This window comes from Anolis sagrei, chromosome X (assembly GCF_037176765.1).
Source record: "Anolis sagrei isolate rAnoSag1 chromosome X, rAnoSag1.mat, whole genome shotgun sequence".
Lineage (NCBI taxonomy): Eukaryota > Metazoa > Chordata > Lepidosauria > Squamata > Dactyloidae > Anolis > Anolis sagrei.
Genome location: NC_090034.1, coordinates 16,856,628 through 16,884,482, shown reverse-complemented (window position 1 = coordinate 16,884,482; position 27,855 = coordinate 16,856,628). Strand labels below are relative to the sequence as shown.

The 27,855-nt window shown below is 42.2% G+C and overlaps 1 protein-coding gene across 1 annotated transcript; it reads left to right on the top strand.

The window, feature by feature from the left end:
- LOC132781993 (acyl-coenzyme A synthetase ACSM5, mitochondrial-like) lies at positions 1-27,855 on the top strand. Its single transcript, XM_060786615.2, has 14 exons — positions 1-152; positions 8,682-8,916; positions 9,162-9,372; positions 12,432-12,639; positions 14,679-14,822; positions 16,443-16,599; positions 17,280-17,359; positions 19,014-19,137; positions 20,862-20,942; positions 21,131-21,232; positions 23,489-23,616; positions 23,712-23,811; positions 24,013-24,132; positions 26,273-27,855. Exons 2-14 carry the CDS (start codon positions 8,734-8,736, stop codon positions 26,357-26,359), a joined length of 1,725 nt encoding a protein of 574 aa, XP_060642598.2. The 5' UTR covers positions 1-152; positions 8,682-8,733; the 3' UTR covers positions 26,360-27,855.

The following is a 27,855-nucleotide window of genomic DNA, read 5'->3' as shown; positions in this document are numbered from 1 at the left end:
AGGGACTTCGAGTGGGGAGGGAAGAGAAGCGAAAAGAAGGGAAGGAGCAGAGGAAGGCTGCAGAGAACTTCATCTCCCTTCTTCTCCGTTGCTTCCTGACCACAGGACAGCTCCACGCGCCCACTCCAGTACCCACTCCAGAACCCGAGCAGGTAACCCGCGCTTCTCAAAGCAGTTGGTGGCCTTCCTGATGTGCTGCTAGCCCCCTCCTGCGATTCCTAAGCAGGCGTCCAGCTGTTTTCTGAACTTCACATTCCAGGAAAGGAGAAGCCACCTGAGCGTTAGGAAGAACTTCCTGAGCATAGGAGCTGTTCAACAGTGAAACTCTCTGCCTGGAGTCCAGTGAAGGCTCCTTCTTTGGAGGCTTTGGAACAGAGGCTGGATAGCCATCTGTCGGGGGTGCTTTGATTGTCAGAATTGGCAGGATGGGGTTAGACTGGATGGCCCTTGGAGTCTCTTCCAGTGCTGTGATCTTGGAGAATCCTTGGTTATATGGGAGCTGAAATCCAGAATGGATAGAGGACTGGAGTTTGGGAATGGCATACAGGCAATTAGGCTCCACTTCCAATTGCTTTGGCTCCATAACAGGCATGGACAAACTTAGGCCCTCCAGGTGTTTTGGACTTCAACTCCCACAATTCCTAACAGCCGGTAGGCTGTTAGGAATTCTGGGAGTTGAAGTCCAAAACACCTGGAGGGCCCAAGTTTGCCCGTGCCTGCTCCATATTATTATTATTATTAATATTATTATCAATAAATAATTTTATTTCTTACCTGCCTTTTCTCATGGCTCTAGGCAGGTTACAGAACTATTAAAGCACATAAACACTGCAAAAACACCACAAATACACATATTAAAACATACCTCTATAAAAGCCACACACCTGGGAGTTGTAGTTTTGCAAGGTCTTCCACTCCCCCCCACCACCACCACCACCACCACCACCAAAGAGTTCTCGTGGTGCTTTGGCAAACTTCCCATCCCGGGATCCCATAGCGTTGAGCCCAACAGTTAAAGTGGTATCAAACTGCATTAATTCAGGAGTGTGGATGCACCCCTGGAAAGCTTTGGGTGTTGCAGTTTATCGGCATCTGTTGCCCATATTCAGGCAGAATGATTCCTTCCAAGGTTTTCCCCCCCAAAATGTTAAATTTAAAAATAGACACAAATACAAAGACAACAGCAATACTAAGAAACATATCTAACAACATGCCTAACAACAGAGACATACCTAACAATAAACATATCAAACTACACAACGTACCGTACATCTCAGTGATGCAATGGGTTAAAATCTTGTGCTGGCAGGACAGCTGACTAAAAGATCAGTGGTTCAAATCCAGGGAGTGGGGTAAGCTCCCATCTGTCAGCTCCAGCTTCTCATGCGGAAACATGAGGGAAGCCTCCCAACAATGGTAAAACATCTGGATGTCCCCTGGGCAATTTCCTTTCATGCGGGAATATGAGGGAAGCCTTCCAACAATGGTAAAACATCTGGGTGTCCCCTGGGCAACGTCCTTGCAGACGGCCAATTCTCTCACACCAGAAGCAACTTGCAGTTTCTCAAGTCACTCCTGGCACACACAAAAAAGTACATCTCTATGTCACTGGACTAATTCTAAGAATGGATATATATATATATATACACATACTAGCCATCCCCTGCCATGCATTGCTCTGGCCCAGTCTATGTATATGTGTTTTCTTTATGTATATGTATGCATATGTGTGTGTATATATTTGTGTATATGTGTATACACACACACACACACACACACATATATATGGGGGTTGCACATGTGTTGTAATGTCATTTTTGTTCTTTGACTTTTTACATCCCTTCGGCTGTGTTTTTCAGTGTTTTTATGAGTGATGGTCACTTGTTGGCCTGATAGGTGTATTGTGTCCACATTTGGTGTCAACTCGTCCAGTGGTTTTTGAGTTCTGTTAATCCCACAAACGAACATTACATTTTTATTTATATCAATATAGGAAAGACTTTATGTGCCGCTTTGGAAATAGAAACTGCTGAGATATGGGTTCATGTTAAAAGATGCAGAAGTAAACTATTCTTGGGGACATATGGCGGAAGAAAAAAATTACTAAATTATCAAGAAACCGAAAAAAAGGGGAAGCAAGAAATCCACGTTCAAAACCAGTGTATGCATATATGTTTGTAGTTTAGACTTCCTCGGTCTCTCAATGGAAATATTTGTGAGGCTTCCAAGGGTTAAGCGACAGAGGGGCCAAGCAATGGCACTGCGCTCCCATCTCCGGTTTCCTACAGGCCTCAGATTCCTAGCCCTGCCTTAAAGGGAGAGAAATGCCGTGTATTTTTCATCCAGATAGGAAAAAGGGACAGAGCTATGCTGGGAATGGAAGCAGTCCAGGAGGGAAAGATTTGCAGCCTTTCACTTTGCAATGCGAGCAATTTGCAGGGTGGAGTGGATTCTCATTTGGAAAAGCAATTATTCCAGAGCCGGAATGGAGTGTTTTCCCCTGAGGAATTCAAGCTAGAACAAGCATGGGCAAACTTGGGCCCTGCAGGTGTTTTGGACTTCAACTCCCACAGGAATTGTGGGAGTTGAAGTCCAAAACACCTGCAGGGCCCAAGTTTTCCCATGACTGAGTTAGAAGGACACTCCAGTAGTTTACAAACAGAGGGCAGGGCTCTCTCTCTCTCTTAAAAGTCCATGAATGGGACAGAGTAAATTGCATCAGCACTTCAGAGCAAAACTTGGAGCATTTCTAGCTGGGGAAAATTCTAGCTGCTCAATGCTCACGCTGAGCCAAAACTAGGCAGTTCCAGTTTCCCTTTCCACCCTTGGGGATGTTCTGCAGAGAACCAAGAAGCAATTGCAGGGGAAAGCAAGAGAGAGTTCTGCGTGGGAACAACCGCTTTCCTTAAACTCAGCTCCCTGCAGATGTTGGACTACAAATCCCGTTCTCCCCATCTGCAAGACCCTGGGCCAAGTTGGAAGAGGACTATCATAAATAAGTTGGAGGAAAACTAGTATCTATCTATCTTACTTAGGAGATCCCTCGTAGCTTTAGGATGATGGCCTTCCAGATATAGTGTCTTGGCAGTGGGTCCATAGGTGACTGTCGAGGATGATGGTCTTCCAGATGTAGTGTCTTAGCAGTGGGTCCATAGGTGATTGTGGAGCGCTTTTCTTGATCCACATCTTCTCCCGCAGTGAGGACATCGATTTCCAGACAAGCATGACTACCTTCCCGCAGAAATAGTACCTATTGATCTTCTCACATTTGCATGCTTTCGAACTGGTAGGTTGGCAGAAGCTGGAGATAACAGCAGGAGCTCACCCCACTCCCCAGATTCGAACCGCCAGCCTTTCGGTCAGCAAGTTCAGCAGCTCAGCAGGTTAACCCACTGCTCCACTAGGGGGTTAACTACAAAACCATAATTTTGACTCCCAAACCTGTCCTTGATTTATACATCATTCATTCAGTGAGTATTCGGAACTAACAAATGCATTTGGGACATTGTTTATGTGCCAACATCGCTTGATCCAAAGTGCCATCTTAAATGTCCCATTTCCAATAGGTTGTGACAAACTTCCTTGCAACAAGCCATTGTATATGCGATGGCCAATGTTTACCTATGTATTTTCTTTGAAGAGATTCAAGAAAAACAGCAAAAATAGGTGTTTGTGGAGAGAGGACTCTAACTTACTTACTTACTTACTTACTTACTTACTTACTTACATACTAATGCGATCCCTCATATCTCGAGGAAGATGGTCCTCCAGATGTGGTGTCTTGGTGGTGAGTCCGTAGGTGGCTGTGGAGCCCTATTCTTGATCCGCATGTTCTCCAGCAGTAAGGACATTGGTTTCCAGATGGAAGGTGGTCCCAGTCAGGGTTGGCTTGATGCACCTTCCTCTTGGCACGTTTCTCCTTTTCACCCTCCATTCGTGCCTCTTTGAATTCCACAACACTGCTGGTCACAGCTGACCTCCAGTTAGAGTACTCAAGGGCCAGGGCTTCCCAGTTCTCGGTGTCTATGTCACAGTTTTTAAAGTTGGCTTTAAGTCCATCTTTTAATCTCTTTTCCTGTCCACCAACATTACATTTCCTGTCCTTCAGTTTGGAGTAGAGTAAATGCTTTGGGAGACAGAGATCAGGCATTTGGACAATGTGGCCAGTCCAGCGGAGTTGAAGCAAAGACCACCAGCATTGAAGTGATACTCTTCTGCCATCTATCTACCTATCCACATAATAAAAGTGAAAAAAAAACGTATGTATATGTGGCTGGGGTGTCCACTTACACAGACAAGTTCCACAAATGGCCACCACTCAGGAGACACCAAAGGACCTCCCTCAAATGACATTGCAGTTTATAGCGAGTGCCATGAACATGTCCAAGAGCCCTGCCAATGTCAACCACAAATGCCATACTGCCCACCACCCAAGTGAAGTATTTTATACGGGGACAATTTCATCCTAGATTTTATGTGTTTCCTCCACCACAGTCATCCCAGTGTTTCTTACTCTCTCCATTGGTGTGGAATTTGCTTGACCCTGCCAACTGCTTCTCTCATATCCCTTTCCTATTTTTTCTATGGAACACAGCAAACAAAGGAATTGATCAGCAACTGAACATATTAGAGAGGTTTGGAGAGAATTCACCATGATTTATAGGAGTTGTAGGCACTGGGGTGTATCATTCTCCTGCAATCTAAGAGCATTCAGAACTCCACCAATGAGGGACCTGGAAAACCCACATCACCATAAATAAGTTGGAAGAAGACTATCATAAATAATCCGGATGAACTATCATTTATAAGTTGGAAGAACTATTATAAATGATTTGGAGAAAGAATATCATAAATAAATTGGAGGAAGGCTATCATAAATAATCTGGATGAACTGTCATTTATAAGTTGAAGGAACAATTATAAATAAGTTGTAGGAAGACTTATCAAAAATAGCTCCACTCACAGTGGACAGGTTGAACTACAGATCCTACCATCCCCATCTGCAAGGCCAGGTTGGAGAAAGACTATCATAAATAAATTGGAGGAAGACTGTCATAAATGATCTGGATGAACTATTATACATTGGAGGACTATTATAAATAAGTTGGAGGGGAAAGATCATAAATAAGTTGAAGGAAGACTATCATAATGAATATGGATGAACTATGACTTATAACTTGGAGGAACTATTATAAATAAGTTGGAAGAAGACTATCATAAATAGCTCTGCTCACTGCAGATGGGTTGGACTACAGATCCTATCATCCCCATCTGTGAGGCCAGATTGGAGGAAGACTGTCATAAAATAGCTCAGCTCCTTACAGATGGGTTGGACTACAAATCCCACCATACCCATCACCAAGGCCAGGTTGGAGGAAAACAACTATATGTTGGAGGAGGGCTACCACAAATAGCTCAGCTCCCTGCAGCTGGGTTGGACTACAAAGCCATCTGCAAGGAAGACTGTCATAAATAGCATCATCTGTGAGAACCAGACAGTGAGAACCAGACAGAGAAATAAAATAAAAAAAAAATAGAGATAAAATCCTAAAATTAAAAAGTGCTACACATCAGAATGATAAGGGTAAAAGTGCTTCATTTACTCCATTGTGGTGACATAGGAACTCTTGGGGAACCAATTGCTTCCTACAAATAGAACAGTGGAACAATAGTGTAGTAAAAGTTTGTTCTGAAAACTGCTATCAGTGCCCTCTAACTAGTTATTCCCTGCCCTCTGCTCAGTAGGGCACAATCTCAGGGAAGGGGGAAATAACATTCAAACTTTAGCCATTGGACTTTACTTTGGGCGATATTCTCCCAGATAAATATATTACAACCTTTGCCCTGTAAATGCAAACAGTTCCTCTGTTGATTTGCCCTAAGAAAGGTTCCAGTTAGAAAACTACAAAGCCATAGAATGGGAGAGAAAAAAAGAAACTTGGCTTTTACTTTTATTGTTGTTGTTATCATTATTACACTGGCCAACAAATATTTTGATGCCTCCAATGTTGTCCCTGTTTCTGGGCATATTTGATCTGCTGATTCCAAAAGCGGCACCAGTTTTCTCCTTTTGGCTCTAGTTTTTGAGATACAGAATATATGCCGTCTACTAGTCACCCATAGAAAACCATAATAAGCATATCTAAGAAACGAGAGCTGATGTGGTCTATCCAAAGCAATTTTCTGCTTCGCTGCCTCAAATGATCCCAGGAACAGCCCTAAACACCAAGAATTTTTTATTGTTGAGCTGTGTTGTCTACTTATATGGGGGTTTTAAATGTATATAGTCTGATTTGGTACACTAACGTATTTGGATGGAACATAACCAGTGAATACCAGGAGCTGTAGGCTGTGTTTCTGGAAAATATTCAGAGGTAGCAAGACCATGTCTGAGTATTCCTGGCCTAAGAAAACTCTATGAAATTAATGGGGTTTTCATAAGTCAACAGAGGATTAGAAGGCACATGTTGATAATTTTTTTAAGGTGAGCTGTCTTTTTCTGAAAGCTTCAAAGAGAGGTATTCCACCCTTTTTTGCTAGAAAAGGGTATACAAGGGGGTTTGGAGTGGCTGCGGGTCATCGAAACAACCTGGAGAGCCACATAGGAGCCCAGGGTTTCTTGCGGTCTTGCCTTTGTATGTGCTGCAGGATTCTTTCAAGAGCAGATAAGAAGCTTTAGCGGGGGGGGGGGGGGGGGGGTCTTTTAGACCAGGTGGAAGACAATAGGGAGGTAGTCTTTTGAATCTATCTTTATTTTGGTAGATTGCCCTTAACAAATGATTTGCTCTGATACCTGATGCTACCTCTGAAGAAATTAGGTCAAAGGTTCCCAAAGTTTGGTGTGTCTGAATTGATAACCAATTCCTGGCTTTTAGATAGGCAGTGAGGACACATGGGCACATCCAGTTGTTGGCAAAGGGCATCATTCCCGTCCTGTTTTAAATTCCTTCTTCAGTTTACTATAAACCAAAAATGAGCTGCGGTGGCTTAAACCCTTGGGCTGCTGAACTGCTAATCTGAAGGCTTGCAGTTCGATCTGCGAGATGGGGTGAGCTCCCGTCTGTCAGCTCCAGTTCCTGCCAACCTAGCAGTTTGAAAACATGCAAATGTGAGTAGATAAATAGGTACCACTTTAGTGTGAAAAGACAAAGAGATACTCCAAATCTTGATGCCACATAATCAGGAGATGACAGTGCAGGCACCTTCCCAGAGCCAGAGATGAACACTGCCTCCAGAATCCGGAAATGAAAGGAGAAGCCTCTGCTTATGTTTGTGTTTGCATGTCTCATTGTATATGATTGTAAAGACACTGAATGTTTGCTATGTATGTAAATGCTGCAGTCCATTCTGAGTCCCCTATGGGAGTAGGGCGAATATAAAGAAAATGTTTTGTTGTTGTTATTGTTATTATTATTATTATTATTATTATTATTATTATTGTATTGTCGAAGGCTTTCATGGCTGGAATCACTGGATTGTTATAGGTTTTTTAGGGCTATATGGCCATGGTCTAGAGGCATTTCTTTTCCCTGACATTTCACCTGCATCTGTGGCAAGCATCCTCAGAGGTAGTGAGGTATGCGGTATAGGGAAGCTAATGAGGAAACACAACATACAAACCACCTACAGACCCACCAAGAAAATCCAACAAATGCTACGTTCAGCAAAGGACAAGAGGGATCCTCTCACCTCTGCAGGAGTCTACCATGTACCATGCAGCTGTGGACAAGTCTACATAAGGACCACCAAACGCAGCATTGCCCAGACACGCATCAAGGAACATGAAAGGCACTGCAGACTAATTCAGTCAGAGAAATCAGCCATAGCAGAGCACCTGATGAACCAGCCTGGACACAGCATATTATTTGAGAACACAGAAATGCTGGACCACACCAACAACCACCATGTCAGACTACACAGAGAAGCCATTGAAATCCACAAGCATGTGGACAATTTCAACAGAAAGGAAGAAACCATGAAAATGAACAAAATCTGGCTACCAGTATTAAAAAACTCAAAAATTACAACAGCAAAACAACAGAGAGTAAACAATCAGGCACATCAAATCACCTCTCAAAGAAAGATTCCCCCAGGCACTTCCAAGCCATTAAATGCTTATCAAGGTGGTAGGTTGAAACATTCACACCTAGCTCCAGCAGACAAAAGTCCTTTGTCCCACTCTGGTCATTCAACAGATATACAAACCCATTTTCCTACTTCCAACAGACCTCACTACCTCTGAGGATGCTTGCCATAGATGCAGGCGAAACGTCAGGAGAAAAAAATGCCTCTAGACCATGGCCATATAGCCCGAAAAAAAACCTACAACAACCCATTATTATTATTATTTAAAATTAAAATAATCCCTCTATGTGTCTTCTTTGGAATCTCAGATCAGTTGTGTTTTCTAGGTTGTCTCTGCTTGGGGAAATTTTGGAACATCAGTTTGGACTGATGTTGGGCAATTTTAGGGCAGTACCCCCAATCATTACATTAGGGGGTGTTTGAAGATTTCTGGGTGGACTTAAGGGACTCCTGTTATGGTTCCCAAGTGCCCTATGCAACCCACATCTCACACTTTGTCCACTCCTGTTCTAAAAAGACTCACAATTCCTGCTCATAGTCTACTGTGTCAGATACTTTTTGGTATCTTGAGATAAATAATAATAATGTTGTTGCAGAAATCCAAAGTATACCGACACACCCAGACTACCTTTGTGAGCTGATGCTGCAATGGCCCTGCTGAAATACTTCTGGAGATTGCGACCCCCTCGCCTGTCACTTCATCAAAGCAAGAGATGCCTCACCTCTCCAATCGTCTCACACTATGACGCCATAAATTTGGGGGAACAGGAGGTACCCGAGTACTTCAATTTTGCAAGTGACGTTATGGACAGATGGATGCAGATGGAAAAGGTAAGGGTGCTATTCCTTTTGGGAAAAAATAGTGAAAAAGCAGGTCATTCAGTGCAGGCAGCATACAGATCTCTCCTTCAACACAGAGGCTTCCTTTCCCGATGCTCCTGTGTTCCTCATCATTCATGTGCCCTTGCTTTCCCATTAGCTACCCTTCTCTTTGACTATTGGTGACAGAATTCCTGGTTAAGATGGTATGAGACTCTGTGCATTGCATCACTGGTTACCAATCTTATTTGTGCCAGGATGGAACAACGCCCCTGAACCCAGTCTTCTGGTGGGTAAATGAACAGAAAGAAGAGGTGAAGTGGACCTATGAAGAACTGGCCGTCTTGTCCCGAAAAGCAGCTAATGTGCTTACTGGTCCGTGCGGCTTGCAGAGAGGTGATCGACTCCTGATGATTCTCCCAAGAATTCCTGAGTGGTGGTTACTTGTTCTGGCTAGTATACGGACAGGTTCGTAAGTATTACAGGAGAGAATATTCTTTGTCACTAGTCAGGGCTTCCAGCGCCGTGGGGCAGTGAATAAATACTGAATTTGACCCTAGTTCCCTGGATAGATTCCATGTTTAATGGAATCTATCCAAAGTGCTGAAACCTGTTCTCTAAATAGTTTCAGCACTTTGGATAGATCCTGTAAAATCGTGGCCAGTTAACACTTCCCAACAAATGATTCCCTCCAGGCAGGAAGCAGCCAGGCTTTGAAGCTGTAAGGCCATTATATGCTTTTTTTTCATGCCAGAAGCAACTTGAGAAACTGCAAGTTGCTTCTGGTGTGAGAGAATCGGACGTCTGCAAGGACATTGCCCAGGGGACACCCAGATGTTTGAAGTTTTACCATCCTTCTCTCATGTCCCCGTATGGGGAGCTGGAGCTGACAGAGGAAGCTCAACCTGCTCTCCCTGGATTTGAACCAGCAGTCTTGCCCGCACAAGTGTTTAACCCATTGCGCCACTGGAGGCTCTATTAAATGCTAATCAAGGTGGCAAATTTCAACATCCACACTTGCCTCAAGCAGAGAAGAGTTCTTACTCCCACCCTGGATGTTATTCCACAGATATATAAACCTCACTTATAGAATCATAGAATCAAAGAGTTGAAAGAGACCTCATGGGCCATCCAGTCCAATCCCCTGCCAAGAAGCAGGAATATTGCATTCAAATCACCCCTGACAGATGGCCATCCAGCCTCTGTATAAAAGCTTCCAAAGACGGAGCCTCCACCACACTCCGGAGCAGAGAGTTCCACTGCTGAACGGCTCTCACAGTCAGGAAGTTCTTCCTCATGTTCAGATGGAATCTCCTTTCTTGTAGTTTGAAGCCATTGTTCCGCATCCTAGTCTCCAGGGAAGCAGAAAACAAGCTTGCTCCCTCCTCCCTGTGACTTCCTCTCACATATTTATGCTTGCCTAGTTTCCAACAGACTTCACAATCTCTGAGGATGCCTGTCATAGACGTGGGCAAAATATCAGAAGAGAATGCTTCTGGAACTTGGCCATACAGCCCAGAAAATCCACAGCAACCCAGTGATTCTGGCCATGAAAGCCTTCAACAACACATCCTGTAAAATGTTTCCCTAAACCTGGAGAGGTTGCTGTAAAACCAATTTAGATTTACCTCTCTCAAGTTCCAGACCACTGGTTATCTCAAGGTTGCAGAGATACTCGGAGAGAACAGAACAACTTAGAGGAAATGGGCTGTGGTCAGAATTCTGTTGGTTACTAATGCATGTGTAAGTTATTTAACAGAGGCAGCTGATATTTGTGGAAGCAGAATAGCACATGCAGTGGCACCATGCATGCAAGTATTCGTGTGCATGTACAAGTATTCATGTGCAGGCACAGACAACATTGGTGCATGCACGTGTGCATTCAGTTGCACAGAGGTTGCACCCTCAGCTGATCATCCACCTAAGGTTTCACATTTGCAACATGAATATGAATATGCTCCTAGATCTGAATATGCTCCTAGATGTTTTACTATTCTTCCTGATCATAAGAGCTGTTCTGCAGTGGAATATGCTGCCTCTTCACAGGGTGGTGGACTCTCCTTCTTTGGATGTATTTAAGCAAAGGCTGGATGGCTATCTGTCAGGAGTGCTTTGATTGTGTTTTCCTGCATGGCAGCAGGAAGTTGGACTGGATGGTCCTTGGGGTCTCTTCCACCTCTTGGATTCCATTATTCTAATACTGAGAATTGGGTAATTCTCCCCAATAATTTATCAGAAATATACTTCCTGTCTGCCATTTTTAAAGTACTTAATGAATTTATTTTTTTAATCGTGTCAGAAGGGAATTGAGAATATGCTGCAAATTGCTTCTTCTTGTTTTTTGTTTGTTTGTTTGTTTGTTTGTCATGTCAGGAGAGACTTGAGAAACTGCAAGTCGCTTCAGGCGTGAGAGAATTGGCCGTCTGCAAGGATGTTGCCCAGGGGACGCCTGGATGATTTTTTTGTGTGAGAGAATTGGCCATCTGCAAAGATGGTACCCAGCGGACCCCTGGATGTGTTACCATCCTGTGGGAGGCCTCTCTCATGTCCCTGCCTGAGAAGCTGGAACTGACAGATGAGAGCTCATCCCATCTTTTAGGTTTTTGCGACATTGGATTTTCCCGGCTTGGTTTCCTGGCTTGGCATGTTAATTTACTGTTAAATGAATTTGTTGATGATTTGTAAAATGTTTTTTTAAATGCTTTTGCTGTTTTAGTTGTAATTCTTATGGTATATATGTTGTTAGCATCATTTGATGCCTAAGTGAGGCCGCACCGAGTCCTCCTTGTGGGGAGAAGGGCGTGATAGAAATGTACGAAATAAAAATAAAACCTTCAGGTCTTTAGGTCAGCAGTTCAGCCGGCACAAGGGTCTAATACATTGTGCCAACCGCAGCTCCGAATGAATTGATCAAAACCATATAGGGTTTTATAGGTCACAGTCATTTTGCCCAGAAATTGACCAGTGAAGCCGTTTCAACCCAGGATTTGTGTGATCCCTGCATCCAGTCTCATAGCTGCAGCATTTTGAACCTGCCAGACTTTCTGAACACTTTCCAAAGGTTGTCCACATATGGAGTGCAATGCAATAATCTAAGTGGAATGTAATTAAGACAGATGTTACTGTGGCCAGATATGATATCTCAAAGGACTGGCAGAGCTGGCATACATATTTGAATAGTGCAAACACACTCCCGGCTAACACTGAAACCTGGGCCTCCATCAGGATGCCCAAGCTATGAGCCTGAGATTTCAGGAAAAGTGTAACCTTATCCAACACAAGCTGAATCTCTATTCCCTGATCTGCCTTTGACTGTCCAGAAGCACCTTTGTACTGTATGATTTGGTTTAAGTTTCAGTTAGTTTTTCCTCATCCCATTTATTCCAGACCAGCACCCCTGAGTCATAATCTAATATTTTTCCCTGCAACAGCTTAGATGGAAAACACTAAATGATCACTGAATGAGCATCACTAAGCATGGAGACTGGGTACTTCTTTCTCATTTCATTCACCTGCTTCTTTTCCAGGCATTATTTTCATTCCAGGGACGTCCCAACTAACAGCAAAAGACATTTCCTATAGACTCCAGGCCTCCAAAGCCAAAGGCATTGCAGTCAGTGATACATTGGCCCCTGCAGTGGATTCAGTTGCGTCCGAATGCAAGTTGCTGAAAACCAAGCTTATTGTGTCTAAAGATGGCAGGGATGGCTGGCTGAATTTCAAGGAACTTTTGCAGTAAGTATTGTAAAGTTAATGCATAACCAGATGTGGCCTTCAAGCATTTTGGACTATTGCCACCATAGGCTGACCTTACCATTGACCATGTTGGGTGAGGCCAATCAAAAGTCTGGATCACACTTTTGTGTGTTTGTGAATTAGAGCAATTAATGAAGATAGATATATTTGTAAAATGTTATATGAATAGCACATATGAAAGTTAACAAAATTAATCAAGGAATACAAACACGAAGAAAAGAATACTCTGTTTTAATCTGAATTTATTTTCCCAAGAGAAAAGGGTCAGGGATTGTTGTAGAAGCCACAAGCCTTCTAGATATTCACAGATCTACTATTAGATCATCTCATCTAGTATTTTGTCTGTTATTTATATCAGATTGTTTATTTGTTTGTTTACAGTATTTATATTCCGCCCTTCTCACCCAGCAGGGGACTCAGGGCGGATTACAGTGCACATATACATGACAAACATTCAATGCCATTAGACATACAACATATATATACAGACAAAGGGGCAATTTAACATTCCAGCTTTCCAGGTTCATGAAAGTATGCTCAATTCCAGCCACAAGGGGAGATGCCACTTCACCGTCCACTTGTGACACCAAGTCCTTGATGGAGTACATACTCATTCTTATGTACACTTCTGGAAGGTTTTGTCGTGTTGTAAATTAATTAAATTACCCTCTCTGCATAAAGCGGTACCTACATTTCCTACTTGACAGGTGCAACTGTCTTTTGAGCTGCATAGGTTGTCAGTAAGCTAGATTATTAATGATTGGGAGCTCACTCTGACCCGGGCTGGCTTCAAACTCATGACCTCTTGGTTAGTAGTGATTTAATGCAGCTGGCTACCAACTAGCTGCACTACAGCCCGGTCCAGATGGAATTGCCCTCTATTTTCCTACATTATCCTTTCTCCCTGTTTTGAAGATGAAGATACCATTCACATTCCCGCAGTCTTCTGGCAGTTTAGATTGTTACTGGAAGAACAAGACTTTTTGTTGTGTTTCAGCTAAAGGCTGAAGATGAGGGGATTGTTCAGTCAGAGGTTGTGAGGAATTATGAGCTTTCCAGTGTAGGAAATGGGGGGATTTTGGATCATGATTCTTTCTGGGAGGATAGGTCTGTGTCTGGTCAAAAAGAAACAGCTTCAGAGCATGGAGGAGATGGAGATGCTTTGGCATCAGAAGATAGGGAAGACCTTTCCCCTGGTCAGTCCTTGGCAACAGAAGATAAGGAGCTGGAAGGGAAAGATCTTTCTCCTGGGAAAACACCTGAGGTCAGTAGGAGTATGAGACTCAATCTCCAAGAGGAAGGAGCCAGGTTACGGAGGTTACAGAGACTCCATGAGAAATCCTTGAAACAGACCAGATGTCAAAGGCATGACTTCATGGCTTGAGGACCTTAAATTAAAGTGTTGTTTACTGAAAGGGTTAGAGCAGGCAACACTGCGTTACCGTGTACACCTTGGGTCTTGTTCTCATTCCATGTTCAAGTCTATGTCTAAGATCTTTGGGGAAGTCTTGTGCTCATCTTAATAAATTCATGTTTTGGAAGAAGTTCCTGTGTTCCTGGTTATGGATTTGATTCCTGGTTTTTTCATGTTCCTTGTCACTTTTGAACAGAACTTTGATGTGTGGAGCATTGCCCTTTGAAAGCCTTTTTCCTATTGCTTTCTGGACATCGCTTTTTACATTGCCTTTTGCCTTTTTATATTTGCTTTCTTCAATAAACTGTTTAGTCAGTACTACTGGACTCTGTGTGGTGTTGGGTGCAAAGGTGAATTCAGACCAGAGTGCAACACTTTTGTTGAACTGTGTGGAAACCAAGGGTGGGCCCGTTCAATATATGTCCAAACTGTGGGTGTGACTAATGTACAGGAAATATGAGTTTCAAGCAAAAATCCAATGGATTTCTGCCAAGGGCTCCTGATGCAGACTTCCACTGCTGGAAAATGTGCCAGAATTGAAATTATGAAATAGAAATCCATTATGCAAGTTACATGTTGTTTGTCGATGTTATGTTTTTTTAAGGGCTGCACCTGCTGATCACAATTGTGTTAGAACAAAGAGTGATGACACTTTAGCCATCTACTTTACCAGTGGGACCACAGGGACTCCCAAAATGGTGGCACATTCCCACTCCTGCTATGGCATTGGATTGACAACTATTGGCAGGTAACGTCTATTGACTATTTTCACATTCTGTGATACTACATTTGTGACTGATACTGATACTGATACAGTTGGGAACAGGAGATCCCATGAGATGAGAGGACATTTAGACTGACTTGAACATTGACCAGGTGAATGAAACATTCAGGCTGAACACAGCAGAGTCCAAGGTTGGCAAGCCAGAAAAAGGGATGGGCAGTTGTGACCCTCCCAGAGTTGTTGGACTTCTGCTCTCGGCATCCTTCAGCTTGAGCTGTACTAGCTATGACTAATGGAGTTGCAATCCAAAAATATTGGTGTGGGGAGTGTACTGTTGTATACTGCAAGTTACAGCATAGCTTTGAGAAATTCCATATCCAAATAGTAATCTGAAGGGCTGATTGATTATTTAAAGATAATGGATATTTAATTAAAATAAACTCATTAAAATTAATGAGATTTGTACAAATTGTAAATAATCAATCACAGTTCATTAGAGACTGGATATGGGTTTACCTTCCATTTTGGCAAAAGCAAACAATTTGAACAGACCTCTGAGGATGCCTGCCATAGATATGGCGAAATGTCAGGAGAGAATGCTTCTGGAACATGGCCAGACAGCCCGGAAAACTCACAGCAGTCCAATTTCATTTAAAGTATCTCAGCACAGTAAAATATCTTTTACAATAATAAAACAGTTTATTACAGAACCAAAAATAAAGATCTAGAAAAGTGCATGGACAACTAAATGAGTCTCTCTGAAGGGACGGCAGAAGCATCTCAATGAACATTTAATTACATGTACGGAAGGAGGCAGGGCAGGGCTCCTGAAAATGTGATTCCTAAGAGATTATGAAGCAAGGCAAGCTACTGAAAAACTCTGACAAGATGAAGGAAGATAGCTGTTCTCTCTTAACTTCCAGCTTTCAGACACAGATGAAACATGGCTAATGCCTTACAAGCAGAGGTCTAGGGAAGGACACATGGAGCACCAACTGAAAGTTGAACCATAGACAGTAAGAGAGAACCAGTACCTTGTGGATCCCCTGTCTTCCTCCGTAGCTTCTTCGGAATTAATGTAATATCCAGCCTTGCAATCCTATTGCACCACAACCAAATGAACCTCACAAACTACAACATGGTCACTAAGGCCTCCCCTACCGATCATAGCAAAGGGGAGGAACTATTCTGAAGAAAGAGGTGTTTCTCAGGGATTCTGTTTCTATTTAATTTAGAGTATTCCACACCAAATGTAGCAATCTTGAACTTGGCTTGGTAGCAGTGGTTACTGGCGACCTCCATCTTAGTGGCATGGAGAAAGTGTTTCAGGAGTTAATCCAAACTTCAAAGGAGCTGTCCAAGTTGCTGAATATAAGGTTCAGATTTAAAGTTGAAACCGATTTCACCATGCACTGAGTAGGAAGCCATGGATGTAAATAAGCGCTTTGCTCAGACCTTCCAAGGAACATGGAGGACAATGCAGGGATTGCTGTGGAGTGGGCTGAAGTGCTGATTTTCGCTACCAGGTCTCTTTGTGAATCCTAAATTGGATTTGCAATAGTGCAGAGTCCTGCAACTTTTTTCCCAGGAGTCTGTTGCTGTGAGCCAGTTATTGACTAAGAGACATTATTTTCCCCTGAACAGGAGCTTCATGAATCTGAGCCGTTCATCTGTATTCTGGAACCTATCAGACCCAGGATGGGTAAAGTCGGCCTGGTGCTGTTTGTTTACTCCATGGATTAATGGCGCATGTGTCTTTATACATCACTTGCCGGTGTTTGACCCTACAGTTGTATTAAATGTAAGGACACCTGCTGAAATCCAAGATGCCTGTTCCAATTTAAACTGATTTGTTTAGAGCATAAGAATCACCCCCAGTTTATCCCATAGTGTCTCCAGGTACAATTGGGAAATACTCTGACTTAGACCCTGGAAGGTTCATATGAGAGTTTTTTAAGCTTCAGAAACACTCCAAACAGCTTTACAGAAATATAAAAAGATATATTAAAAAGAGAAACTAAAAACTACTGAATGGAATTAAAAATAATGAAATCGTAGCACTAAATGGGTTTGTAGCCCTAAATGAAATTGTTGCACTAAACTTGTGGAGAGCTATGTTCAGATCTTTTGGTAGCTCATTTGAGTGTCTCTGTCTCAGGGGAAGGAACAGACAGCCCCCGTCAAGAAAACCCCATATATGCAATGCCTTAAGGTCACCATAAACTAGAAATTACTTGGAGGCACAGAACAGCACACAATACTTCAAAAGCAATGGTCACTAAATGTTGTGGGTTCCAGTTTAGCATATCTTTGAAGGGAGTTCTAGAACCTGGGAGCAGCTGCCAAGAAAGCTCTCTTGCTTGTTCCAACTAGCAATATTGTGAGGGAGACAGGACAGACAAAAGGCTTCCTCAGAAGACTTCAAAACATAGGCATAGGAAGATGGCCCTTCAGTGATGGTACTTTTGTTTCTTCTACTAGACTCTTGCCAGTTATCCAGTCACCAACTTCTGCACACCTCCTACTGGATACCGGATGCTGGTACAGCATGATATCACAAGGTATTTTTCATCATGTGACTCACAATACAGCTGGCTCTCCACATCCACAAAAGCCAGAAAATTCAAATACAATTTAGGGCAAGGCCCCTAAGTGCTCCCCATACTTTCCAAGCAGGCATCTGGGGGAATCCTTGAGTGGTAGTGTGCACAAAAAAAGTATCAATTCCTCCTGTTGCTTCCTCCCTCCCAAAGTCTGGGTCCATGTAAATATTCACATAGCAGCCCAACTTCAAGAAGGAGATCGATTGCTTCTTCTGCCCACCTCTGCCCACCTGGGGCTGCTGTGTGCACATCCACATTATCACCCTGTATTCTCTGGGTTACTTATCATCCCCGACCTGCTCCACCCAATGGGTACAACGTGGCTAGTGTCCCTCACTCATCACCTGGAGTAACACTACCTGGAGGAACAAAGCAATCAGAGAAGGGAGGGGTGAAAAAGTGGCTGATTCCTCCTCTCCCCTCTCCTGACTCACTCTGGCACCTTCTGGCCAACATCACTCCATGCGATAAGTGACGGACACTAGCCATGTTGTGCCCGATGGCCATGACAATGATAAGAACAGGAGGTGGTGGTAAAAGTGGCTATCTGGTGAAATCAAACCAGGTTCAGCACTGATGGGTGGGCCAGACTCCTTCCTGTGTCAGCAATGACGAGAGGGGTTGTGGTCAATACCACCCCAAGCCCGATCTGGAATTCGACACTCTGGATCAGTCCAGGAATAAGGTGTTGATTCTTTTGCAGGACTGTTGTGAGTTTTATTCTTGATATTAGTAATTTTTAATTATGTTTTTCTTTTTTATCTGTGACTTCCTTTTGTTATACATGTCTGTGCTGTGATCTTGTTAGTGTAGACCAGGCATGGGCAAACTTGGACCCTCCAGGTGTTTTGGACTTCAACTCCCACAATTCCTAACAGGCAGTAGCCTGTTAGGAATTGTGGGAGATGAAGTCCAAAACACCTGGAGGGTCCAAGTTTGCCCATGCCTAGTCTACACTAACAAAGGCTGTTGTTGTGTTGCGTCCATATGTAGAGCCACCCTAAGACACAAATAGACTCTGATCTGTTCCAAATCAATGTAGCAATGTAGAATAAATTAATTAAGAAGATATTAATCTACTGTCATAGATCTGGCTAAATTTAACCAGAGGTACTAGTCACTATAACCACAGATTGTTTTTAATTAGATTTCTAATTGCTCAGAAAGCCCATAAACACGTTGCAATATTTCAGAAAGTTATCAGCTGGTTTGTTTTTTAAAATTCCATGTTAATTTGGCAGTCTAGGCGAAGTCTCCAACCTTCACCCTCCATTTGTTCTATCTTTCTCATTGTTGTCTTGCCTTGTGTCATTGTGTTATATAAGTGCACATGCATACACCATACATCATACACATACCCCTAGGAATGTCTGCTTCCATCACCAAGAAACATTTTATCTCCATCGAACTCCACTGGGGGACCATTTCATACTCCTGCAGGTTCAGAAGGTCAAGGCTAGAAATCCTGCCAAGAAAACCCTGTGATAGTGTTGCCTTCAGGCCACCAAAAGTCAGAAACAACTGAAGGCACACAACAAGGCAATCTATTCTATAACATTTTGTTGCAAATTTCACTCATGGCTTTACTGAGGTTTGTAATCTTTTCGTGTAGGTACAAATTCATGAGTCTGAACCACTGTGTGACAGGAGGGGAAGCACTCAACCCAGAAGTGTATGAAAACTGGAAGAAACAAACTGGCCTGGATATCTATGAAGGATATGGACAAACTGAAACAGTATGTATCTTCATTTTGGCACCCCTTTGGCATAAGCAAACCCATGGGGTGGATGCAGCCCCTTGGGCTCTTTCCTCTGGTCCTCCTCTGTCTCCCTGTCCTCACCTTGGGGATGTGGCAGCCGACCATGTTCCCAAGCTGAGAGGAGGGCTGAGGCAGAGATTCACGGCTGCTGAAAGCTCTCTGGAGTAGAAAAAATTAGGGTGGAAAAATGCATGTTTGCTTGAGAATATTGTTATTCTGATGTATTCGTTATTCTTTCTTTATATTGTTTTCAGTTTAATCTTCTAAATCACCTCAAGCTCTTAGTGCCTGCAGGAGGTATTTAAATGCAATCTTTGAAACCAAACCATACTTCACATGCTTTCCATGTTTTTTGGTATTAAAGTGGAAATGTCCACTCTTCCACCCCATTCATGATATAATTCTTCCCCCTCTTTTTTTTTTTTTACAAAGGAAGCAACAAGTAATTTTAGATATTTTCTTCCAACTGCAAGAGAGCTTTCAAAAACCACGTGCTTTTCAAAAGCTGCTTGCAGTCTGGGACATATTCTGTGCAAAATTCATGTGATTCTTTTGCACAGAAAACAGCAGAAATTGTTGCACTCTAGCCTTGAGACACCTTTTCCCCATCATCACACCAGAGTCCATTAGTTCTAACTACAGCAGTTTATTAAAAAAGCATGTGCAAAAGGAAAAAAAGAACATTTCCCAATAATCAGAAGAAAAGGTGCTATAAAATAACAGTAGACCATAAACAAAAGAACAATAGTCCAAAATAGCAAGATATGTGAAGTCAAAGAAGTCAAGATCACAAGCATAAATCCATAAGCATGAAAACAGGAACTTTTCCAAGGCAAAACTCTTTCAGGAACATAGGCAAACACAGGAGACTTGAATAATGAGCTTGAGAGCAGAAACAGGAACCTGACTCTATGGCAATGTTGTCTGCTCTGGAGACACCAAGTAAACAACACTTAATTTAAGCTCAGGTCCAACCAAGAAGCCATGAGATCATTCTTCACACACCTAGGTTTCAAGGACTTCTCACAGAGTCTTTCTGAACACCTAATTATTGTGTTCTTCACTCCCTCCGTGTGGAGACTTAATCTGATATTGCGGGGAAACTCCCCATCAGCTGAAGGCCTATTCCCAAGAGAAACGGACTTTTCCCCCATTGCAAACATTGAAATCCCAAACATCTTCTGTCTCATCTTCAGCTGTCGGCACTTCTCTCTGATCTGAGGTCTGCAATTCACTCTGTTCACACACAGACTCCTCGGTGGGAAACCCATCATCCCTTTCATCCTCTGAGAAATCCCTAGCATCTTGCTGCTGAGCCCCAACAGAAATATTACTTTCAGTGCAGAAAAACCTGCACTTTTTCTGAATCCCAAATTGGGACTCAGTCCCAATTTTCAGCATGTCCTGCTTGGGAAATGGCATTTTCTGTCCAGAGAAAAATATTTCTGCATAGAAATACTTTCTGCTGAGAAATTGCTGTTTCCTATGTAGAAATTTCTGTTTTCTGTACAAAATAATAATGTGTGAAATTTGTAAAGAATACATCACAAACTACAAAGATTCTCATCACTCCAGCATTTTTCTCATCAGGGTTTCTCAACATTCAAAATGTTTTTCAACCATTTTCCAAATATGTTTAAATATTCCCTCCTTCCTTTTGCACCAGATCATTTAACTAAATTACTCTTATTCTGTTTCAGGTAGCAGTATGTGCAAATATAAGAGGAAAGAAAATTAAACCAGGTTCCATGGGAGTGGCAGTTCCACCATATGATGTTCAGGTAAAAGAACAATTGCAAATTTGCAAAATCTGTATCCATCTCAAGATTGACAGGGAATAATATGGAAATATGCATTACCCTCCCAGAATGTTATTGTGACTAGGGAAATATCCATTGCTCTGAGATAGAGGGAAGCCATATTTCAGAAACCCTGGATACCAAATCCTATTAAAATGTTGTTTCAACAGATTATAGATGATGAAGGCAATATCCAGCTTCCAGGGACAGAAGGAGATATTGCTATCAGAATCAAACCAAAGCGGCCATTTTGTCTTTTCCAACAGTATGTCGTAAGTAATCATTTTTTCAGTTCGGCCATTGAATGCTTGCAACATATCAGCCCCTTCACTTTGCAGTAGATCTGGTGATGTTTTCTTTGCTGAAGTTTCTCAGATGTGGAACTATTTGTAAATTTTGCTCATTTAAATTTCTAATTATATTTTACTATAAAAGGGGGACATTCTATAGCAGACCACACAATAAATTTGAAAGCAGGGGCATGATGCAAAGTGAAATAATGGGCATCACTACACAGCTGCTGTAGCCCACATCTCTTCATTGATGACTTTGCCAACTATCAACTATCTTCCATTTATGATAATCTAAAGTATGACCCAAAATGGGCTCCCTGTAGCTCAATGTTGGAGTCCTGAAAAATTTTCTAAATGCCACCTGCTGGCTATTTTGGACATTTGCATAAATCCGTTGTGCAGTGTTTACTGTGAACTCTGCAAAAGATGCTTCATTAAAAGGAAAATGAGCCTGTTTCGCTAGTCTTACAAGTGCTGATTTTTATCAGTTAATGTTTGGTCTTTATTTGTATTTTATATACCTACTAGCTTGGGTACATGGTGTTGCCCAGATTACTTGAGAAATTCAATTTTTTAATTGTACAAAATGCATAAGTTTGTGGGTGAACTACAACTCACATCATGCCAGGTTAACCCCAAAAACTCCATCAGTACTCAAAGTTTCTCATGTTGGGCAAGTGTGCTCTAGATGCATCATCAGTGGGGTTCAATGTGCTCTTTGGCTGTAGGGCAGTGGTTCTCAACCTGTGGGTCCCCGGGTGTTTTGGCCTACAACTTCCAGAAATCCCAGGCAGTTCACCAGCTGTTAGGACATCTGGGGACCCACCGGTTGAGAACCACTGCTGTAGGGTAAACTACAACTCCCACCTATAGTGAGTCAGTCCCCTCAAACCCCTCTAGTAGATTCAGTTAGTCATGGGGGTTCTGTGTGCAAAGTTTGGTCCAAGTCCATCATCAGTGGAGGTCACAGTTTTTCTGGTTGTGGGTGAACTGCAGCTCCCAGAAAAGGAAGATAACCACCCCCCCCCCAAAAAAAACCCTTCTGTAATCAAATTTGGAAGTATCAGGCATGCATGCCAAGTTTAGTACAAATCCATCAGTGTCTGGGTTAACAGTGTTCTCCAGATGTAGGTGAACTACAATTCTCCTAAATCAAGGTGAATTTCCCCCAGATGCCTCTAGTATTTTTTGCTGGTCATGGGGACTCCGTATGCTAAGTTTGGTCCAATTCCATCTTTGGTGGAATTCAGAGTGCTCTTAGATTGCAGGTACCTACAACTCCTATAAATCCCAGTACCTACAATTTCTATAAATCATGGTGAATTCTCCCCAAACCTCTCTAGTATGTTCAGTTGCTGATCAATTCCTCAGTTTGTTGTGTGCCATATGGGGAGAGTCAGAAACACTGAAATGTCTGTGGTGAAGGAAACACATAAAATCTAGAATGAATTTTTTCCCGTATGAAAGCTTTCACTTGTTTGGTGGACAGTGTAGTGTTTTTGGAGGGCATTGGCAGGGCTCTTGGACATGTTCATGGTGCTCACTACAAACTGCAATGTCATTTGAGGGAAGGCCATTGGTGTCTCCTGAAGAGTGGGAACTATAGCTGTTTGTGGAGGCAGGAGCTTGTCTGTGTAAGTGGACACTCCAGCCACATGCACACATACACATTTTCACTTTTATTATGTGTAAAAATTTATAAACATCCAACATGCAAATTTGGTTCTATGAATGAAGATAATGTACTTAAAAGGATATTTTGTATGTTCTGCTGCTATAGATAAGTACTTGTTAAGTACATTTTCAAAAATTTATTTCATACCCCTATGTACAGGGGGTCACAAAGTTTAAGAAGCCCTTTTTATTTTGTGTCAAAAGCATTGAATAGAATGTTGTAAAGCAATGCTTTGGGTTGGAAAGATTAGCCATTTACATGAAACATTGCCCATGGGACACCCAACTGTATTTACTCAGTCTTCAAGGAGGCTCTTTCCCTGTTCCCCTGATCAGATGCCATATGGCACACAGAGCATGAAGCTGAAATGAAGTCATCCCAAAGGGCAGGGCATCCTGTCTGACTACCCCCAGCCATCCTCTGTCTCTGTCTATCTATCTATCTATCTATCTATCTATCTATCTATCTATCTGGTGGAATATGAAAATTCTGCCTCACCGTACTCCTTTGTCTTGAGGTGTCAATTGAATGTTATGGAAATCATATCTGATTGGTTCTAGGATAACCCTGAGAAAACTGCAGCCAGTGAGCGCGGGGATTTTTACTCCACTGGCGACAGAGGGCTTATTGATGAAGAAGGCTACATTTGGTTTGTTGGAAGGTCGGATGATGTTATTAATTCCTCTGGGTAAGTTCCCTTGAGATGAGTTTCATTTGGAAGCTTGCTTGGTTGGTGTGCATTTAGCCCCCAGTAGATCAAGGAATGTCTGTGTCCTCCCTTAGATACCGTATTGGCCCCTTTGAAGTGGAAAGTGCCTTGATCGAACACCCAGCAGTTGTCGAATCTGCTGTTGTCAGCAGCCCAGACCCTGTCAGAACAGAGGTAATGAGAAACAGCTCGCTTCCCATTCTGTCCCTTCCCCAAGTTGATTCTTGATGACGTTCTCAGAAAACAATGGGACCTGAGTATCTGCTTTACTCCTGTAATCTTGCCAGCCCAAGGGCCATCCCAAGATGGTTCATTTCTGAGAGAATGCAGAATTATTTCTCTGAGTTGTTAATACTTAAAATTGGCATCCTACAGGTGGTGAAAGCTTTTATAGTCTTGTCTCCGAATTATACATCACATGATCCAGAAAAGCTTACCAAGGAACTTCAAGATCATGTAAAAAAGGTCACTGCTCCCTACAAATATCCCAGAAAGGCAAGTATCCTCCTGCTATTTAATAGAAAGGTTCATAGAATTTTAGAACTGGAAGGGAGGGAAAGGGCTATTTTGTCCAACTCCTGTTATACAATAATACTCAATTAAAAGACTACAGAAAGATGTACATCCAACTTCTGCTCAAAGTCTCCCAAAGACAGAAATTCTAAGGCTAAGGCCACATAGGTTAGCTAGTTCAACTCCATTCTGCCCTGCAGGAAAAGCACCATCAAAGCACTCCCGACAGATGGCCACCCAGCCTCTGTTTAAAAACCTCCAGAGAAGGAGCCTCTATCAGACTCCAATGCAAAGAGTTCCACTGTTGAATAGCTCTTTTTACAGTCAGGAAGTTCTTCCTAATGTTCAGATGGAATCACCTTTCCTGTAATTTGAACCCATTGCCCCATTGAGTCCTCCAGGACAGCAGAAAAACAAGCCTGATTCCACTTCCTTTCAAATATTTATACGTGGCTCCTCTCATGTTTCAACTCAACCTTCTCTTCTGAGGTTAAACAGACCCAGCTCTTTAAGATGTTCCTCAAAAGGATTCATGTTCTCCAGACCTTTGACCATTTTAGTTGTTCTCCTCTGGACATCTTCCTGCTTGTCCATATCACTCTTAAAATTGTGATGCCGAGAATTGGATACAGCATTATTCCAGTTGAAGTGTGACCAAAACACAATAGAGGGGTAACCTGACTTCCCTTGATCCCGAGTCAATTTATTCCACTGTTGAATGGCTCCTAAGATGAAAAAGTTCTTCTTAACATTCAGGTGAAATCTCTTTTCTTGTAATTTGAGTCCATTGATTCATGTTCTAGTCTTTGGAGAAGTAGAAAACATAATGTGCTCCATCTTCCACATGGCATCTGAATGTCCATCTTCCACGTGAGACATGTGTAAACAATGAGTCTTGGCCCACAGGGAAGTCAGTGTCAGAAATGCGGGGAGGCAGCATTGTGCCAAGAAGGACAAAAAGAAGGAAAGAAGGAGAGCAAGAACAAACGTATCTTGCATCCTGATGAGGACATGGTCAATCAAACTTCATCCCAAAGAACTGGGGGAATTTGATGTGGTGAAGGCTCTTTCTTTGGAGGCATTGAAACAGAGGCTGGGTGGCCATCTGTCGGGGGGTGCTTTGAATGTGATTTTACTGCTACTTTGTAGGGGGTTGGACTGGATGGCCCACAAGGTTTTAACTTGTAATATGGTAAATTTCAATTGAACGTTAGAAAAAACTTCTCTCCAAAAATAGTTTTTGGCAATGGAATCAACTGCCTAGAAGATGGTGGGATCTTCTTCTCTAGGACCTTCAAAAATGCTGGACAGCTGTCTGTTGGGGGTTGCTTTACCTGGAGATCCCATATGGAGCTGCAGGTTGGACTCAATCACCCATGTGTCTCATTCCAACACTAAGTTTCTGTTATTCTATCCTCTTAGAAAAATAAATATAGCTATTTAGATTCCAGAAGATTAACATGAAAACTCAACCTTTCACTCACTTTTCTATTGGGGTGATGAGACACACATCCCAGCAGCAAGGCTAACTGATGAGACTGCCCAATATTATGTCAAATCATTGGTTCCTCTAGACCAGTGTTTTCAACTGTGGCAGACATTGAATCTTCAAGGCTTCTGGTTGGATTTCTTCTTGATCTTCTCAGGCAATCAATAGTCTTCTTAGCTAGTATTCAATCCACATTCTAACCAAGTCTGATCTTGCTTAGCTTCCAAAAGCCAAACAAGACTAAATGTATTTCCATTGCTTTGTTTTAACTGCTTTTGGCTCTGAGTCCAAGAGGATATTCAGTATTTTAGAGTTGTCAGCTTTCACCCACAAATCCTTTTGGATCCAAAGTGGATCCAAGATAATGGTTCTAAAGTAAAGCTAGGTAGATCCAGATTCCTTCAAAAAATTTGGCTCAGATTTTTGCCATTTATTGTTAAGACAACAACATTGGTGTTGAGATGGGATTTGGGAAGTCCATACTGAAGTGAACCATTAAACGTATCAGGTGAACCTTGGATGGAATAGTGAGGAAGAAAACCATAATCCTGAACTTATTCATGGAAAACCAGGGTAGAAATGTAACTAAAGAATAAATTGAAAATTGATTCTCTTTTTTTTTTCCTGACACAGATTGAGTTTGTCCAAGAACTACCAAAGACACCTACTGGGAAAGTCCAAAGGAATGTATTAAGGAATCGAGAATGGGGGAGAATCTAGCTTCAGATAAGCATTTGCAAATGATGGTTCTCCTCATCCCTGCCCTTGTCTATTGAGGTGGATAATTCCCCACTAGTTTCTCAATTTCTGATATCTTTTTCAAAGAATTTTGTTCTAAAAATGCTAAGCAGAAACATTGACACAGTCAAGAAAGAACTGTACTTTTGACCCACAGATACTCCTAGAATAGATCTGAAATTCTCCCAGGATTCATGATTTCTGCCTTAAGATTATGGACAATTGGTGGGTATTCTTTGCAAAATAAAACCAAAACATAGGAGGAAAGATAGGCGCACGCTGGGGAGAGGAGGCATTGGAGACAGGAGGGAAGGCAAGGAGACAAACTATTTGAACAAAACATATAGCATTGTTCGAATAGATAACATTAAATCAATACTTATGCAAAAATATACCTTTTACCTCTGAGAAAAGGGTTACCTTGAAGGCTACATAGAGGCTGAGGGGACAATTTTGTCCCATTTCTGCCCTGTTTGTAACATCTTAAACCCAGAAGATGCTCTCTTAAAGACAAGAAATGGTATTGTCAAAGGCTTTCATGACCGGAATCACTGGATTGTTGTAAGTTTTTTGGGCCATATGGCCACGTTCTGGAAGCATTCTCTCCTGATGTTTCAATTGCATCTATGGCAGGCATCTTTAGAGATTGTGAGGTATGAGACAAGAAATTCTCAGGACATGCCATGGAAAAGGCATCCTCTGGACCTAAAATAGTCTCGTTTTCACCAAAAATGTGTCAATAATGCTAAGGAGGATGTTGGAAGCATTTGAAGATACAAACCATATTGATATTTTCTTTCTTTCTGGGAGTCTGGCTCTCCAGTGCATCCTCTAACTACCAGTAGTTGCCCACCTTTGCCCTATAATAAATAAGACAAGAAGCATCAATATCAATAAGTGTCAAAGGCTTGGATCATCTATTATGGCCTATGTTATGTAACTTTATGGATACTTAACTGTGACATGATATTCTTCTGAAACTGTGAAAATGCTTAAGGGGATACCAGCAAGTGCCTTCATGAGCATCAAGCTGTACCAATATACAGGGTTAGTCAAAATGCATAGGCCAATAAGCCATTCAATTGAATGGCTTATTGGCCTATGCATTTTGACTAACCCTGTACATCAGCTCTCCTTAGCTAGGGCTTTGATGCACATCACTGCAATGTGCATCAGTCTCATTGTGCATCCGTCCCAATGTTCATCCGTTACTTTTCGAGCTTCCCTATGCAGTAACTTGGTGGCAGTCCCTTGCTGAATATGGATCTTATAGAACTGCGGACATAAGTACACTTACAAAGTCCCACATAAGCTATGAAGGTGTTAAGTCCCGCATATACTTTTGGATTATTTTTTAAATGATGGCTCAAACAGCATCCAGTGCTCTAAAATATTGAAAATAAGCTCTGCTCCTGAATGTAGCCACCTTCTTGTCTCCTTTCTTGTCCTGTAACCAAAATAAAGTGTATTTCATAAGA

Excerpts from the sequence above, each read along its gene's own strand:
- LOC132781993 (XM_060786615.2), top strand. The coding sequence starts at position 8,734 with ATGGCCCTGCTGAAATACTTCTGGAGATTGCGACCCCCTCGCCTGTCA. Across the intron at positions 16,600-17,279 it reads ACCCTACAGTTGTATTAAAT|ACTCTTGCCAGTTATCCAGT; the intron begins GTAAGGACACCT and ends TTCTTCTACTAG. Across the intron at positions 23,812-24,012 it reads CAGACCCTGTCAGAACAGAG|GTGGTGAAAGCTTTTATAGT; the intron begins GTAATGAGAAAC and ends GGCATCCTACAG.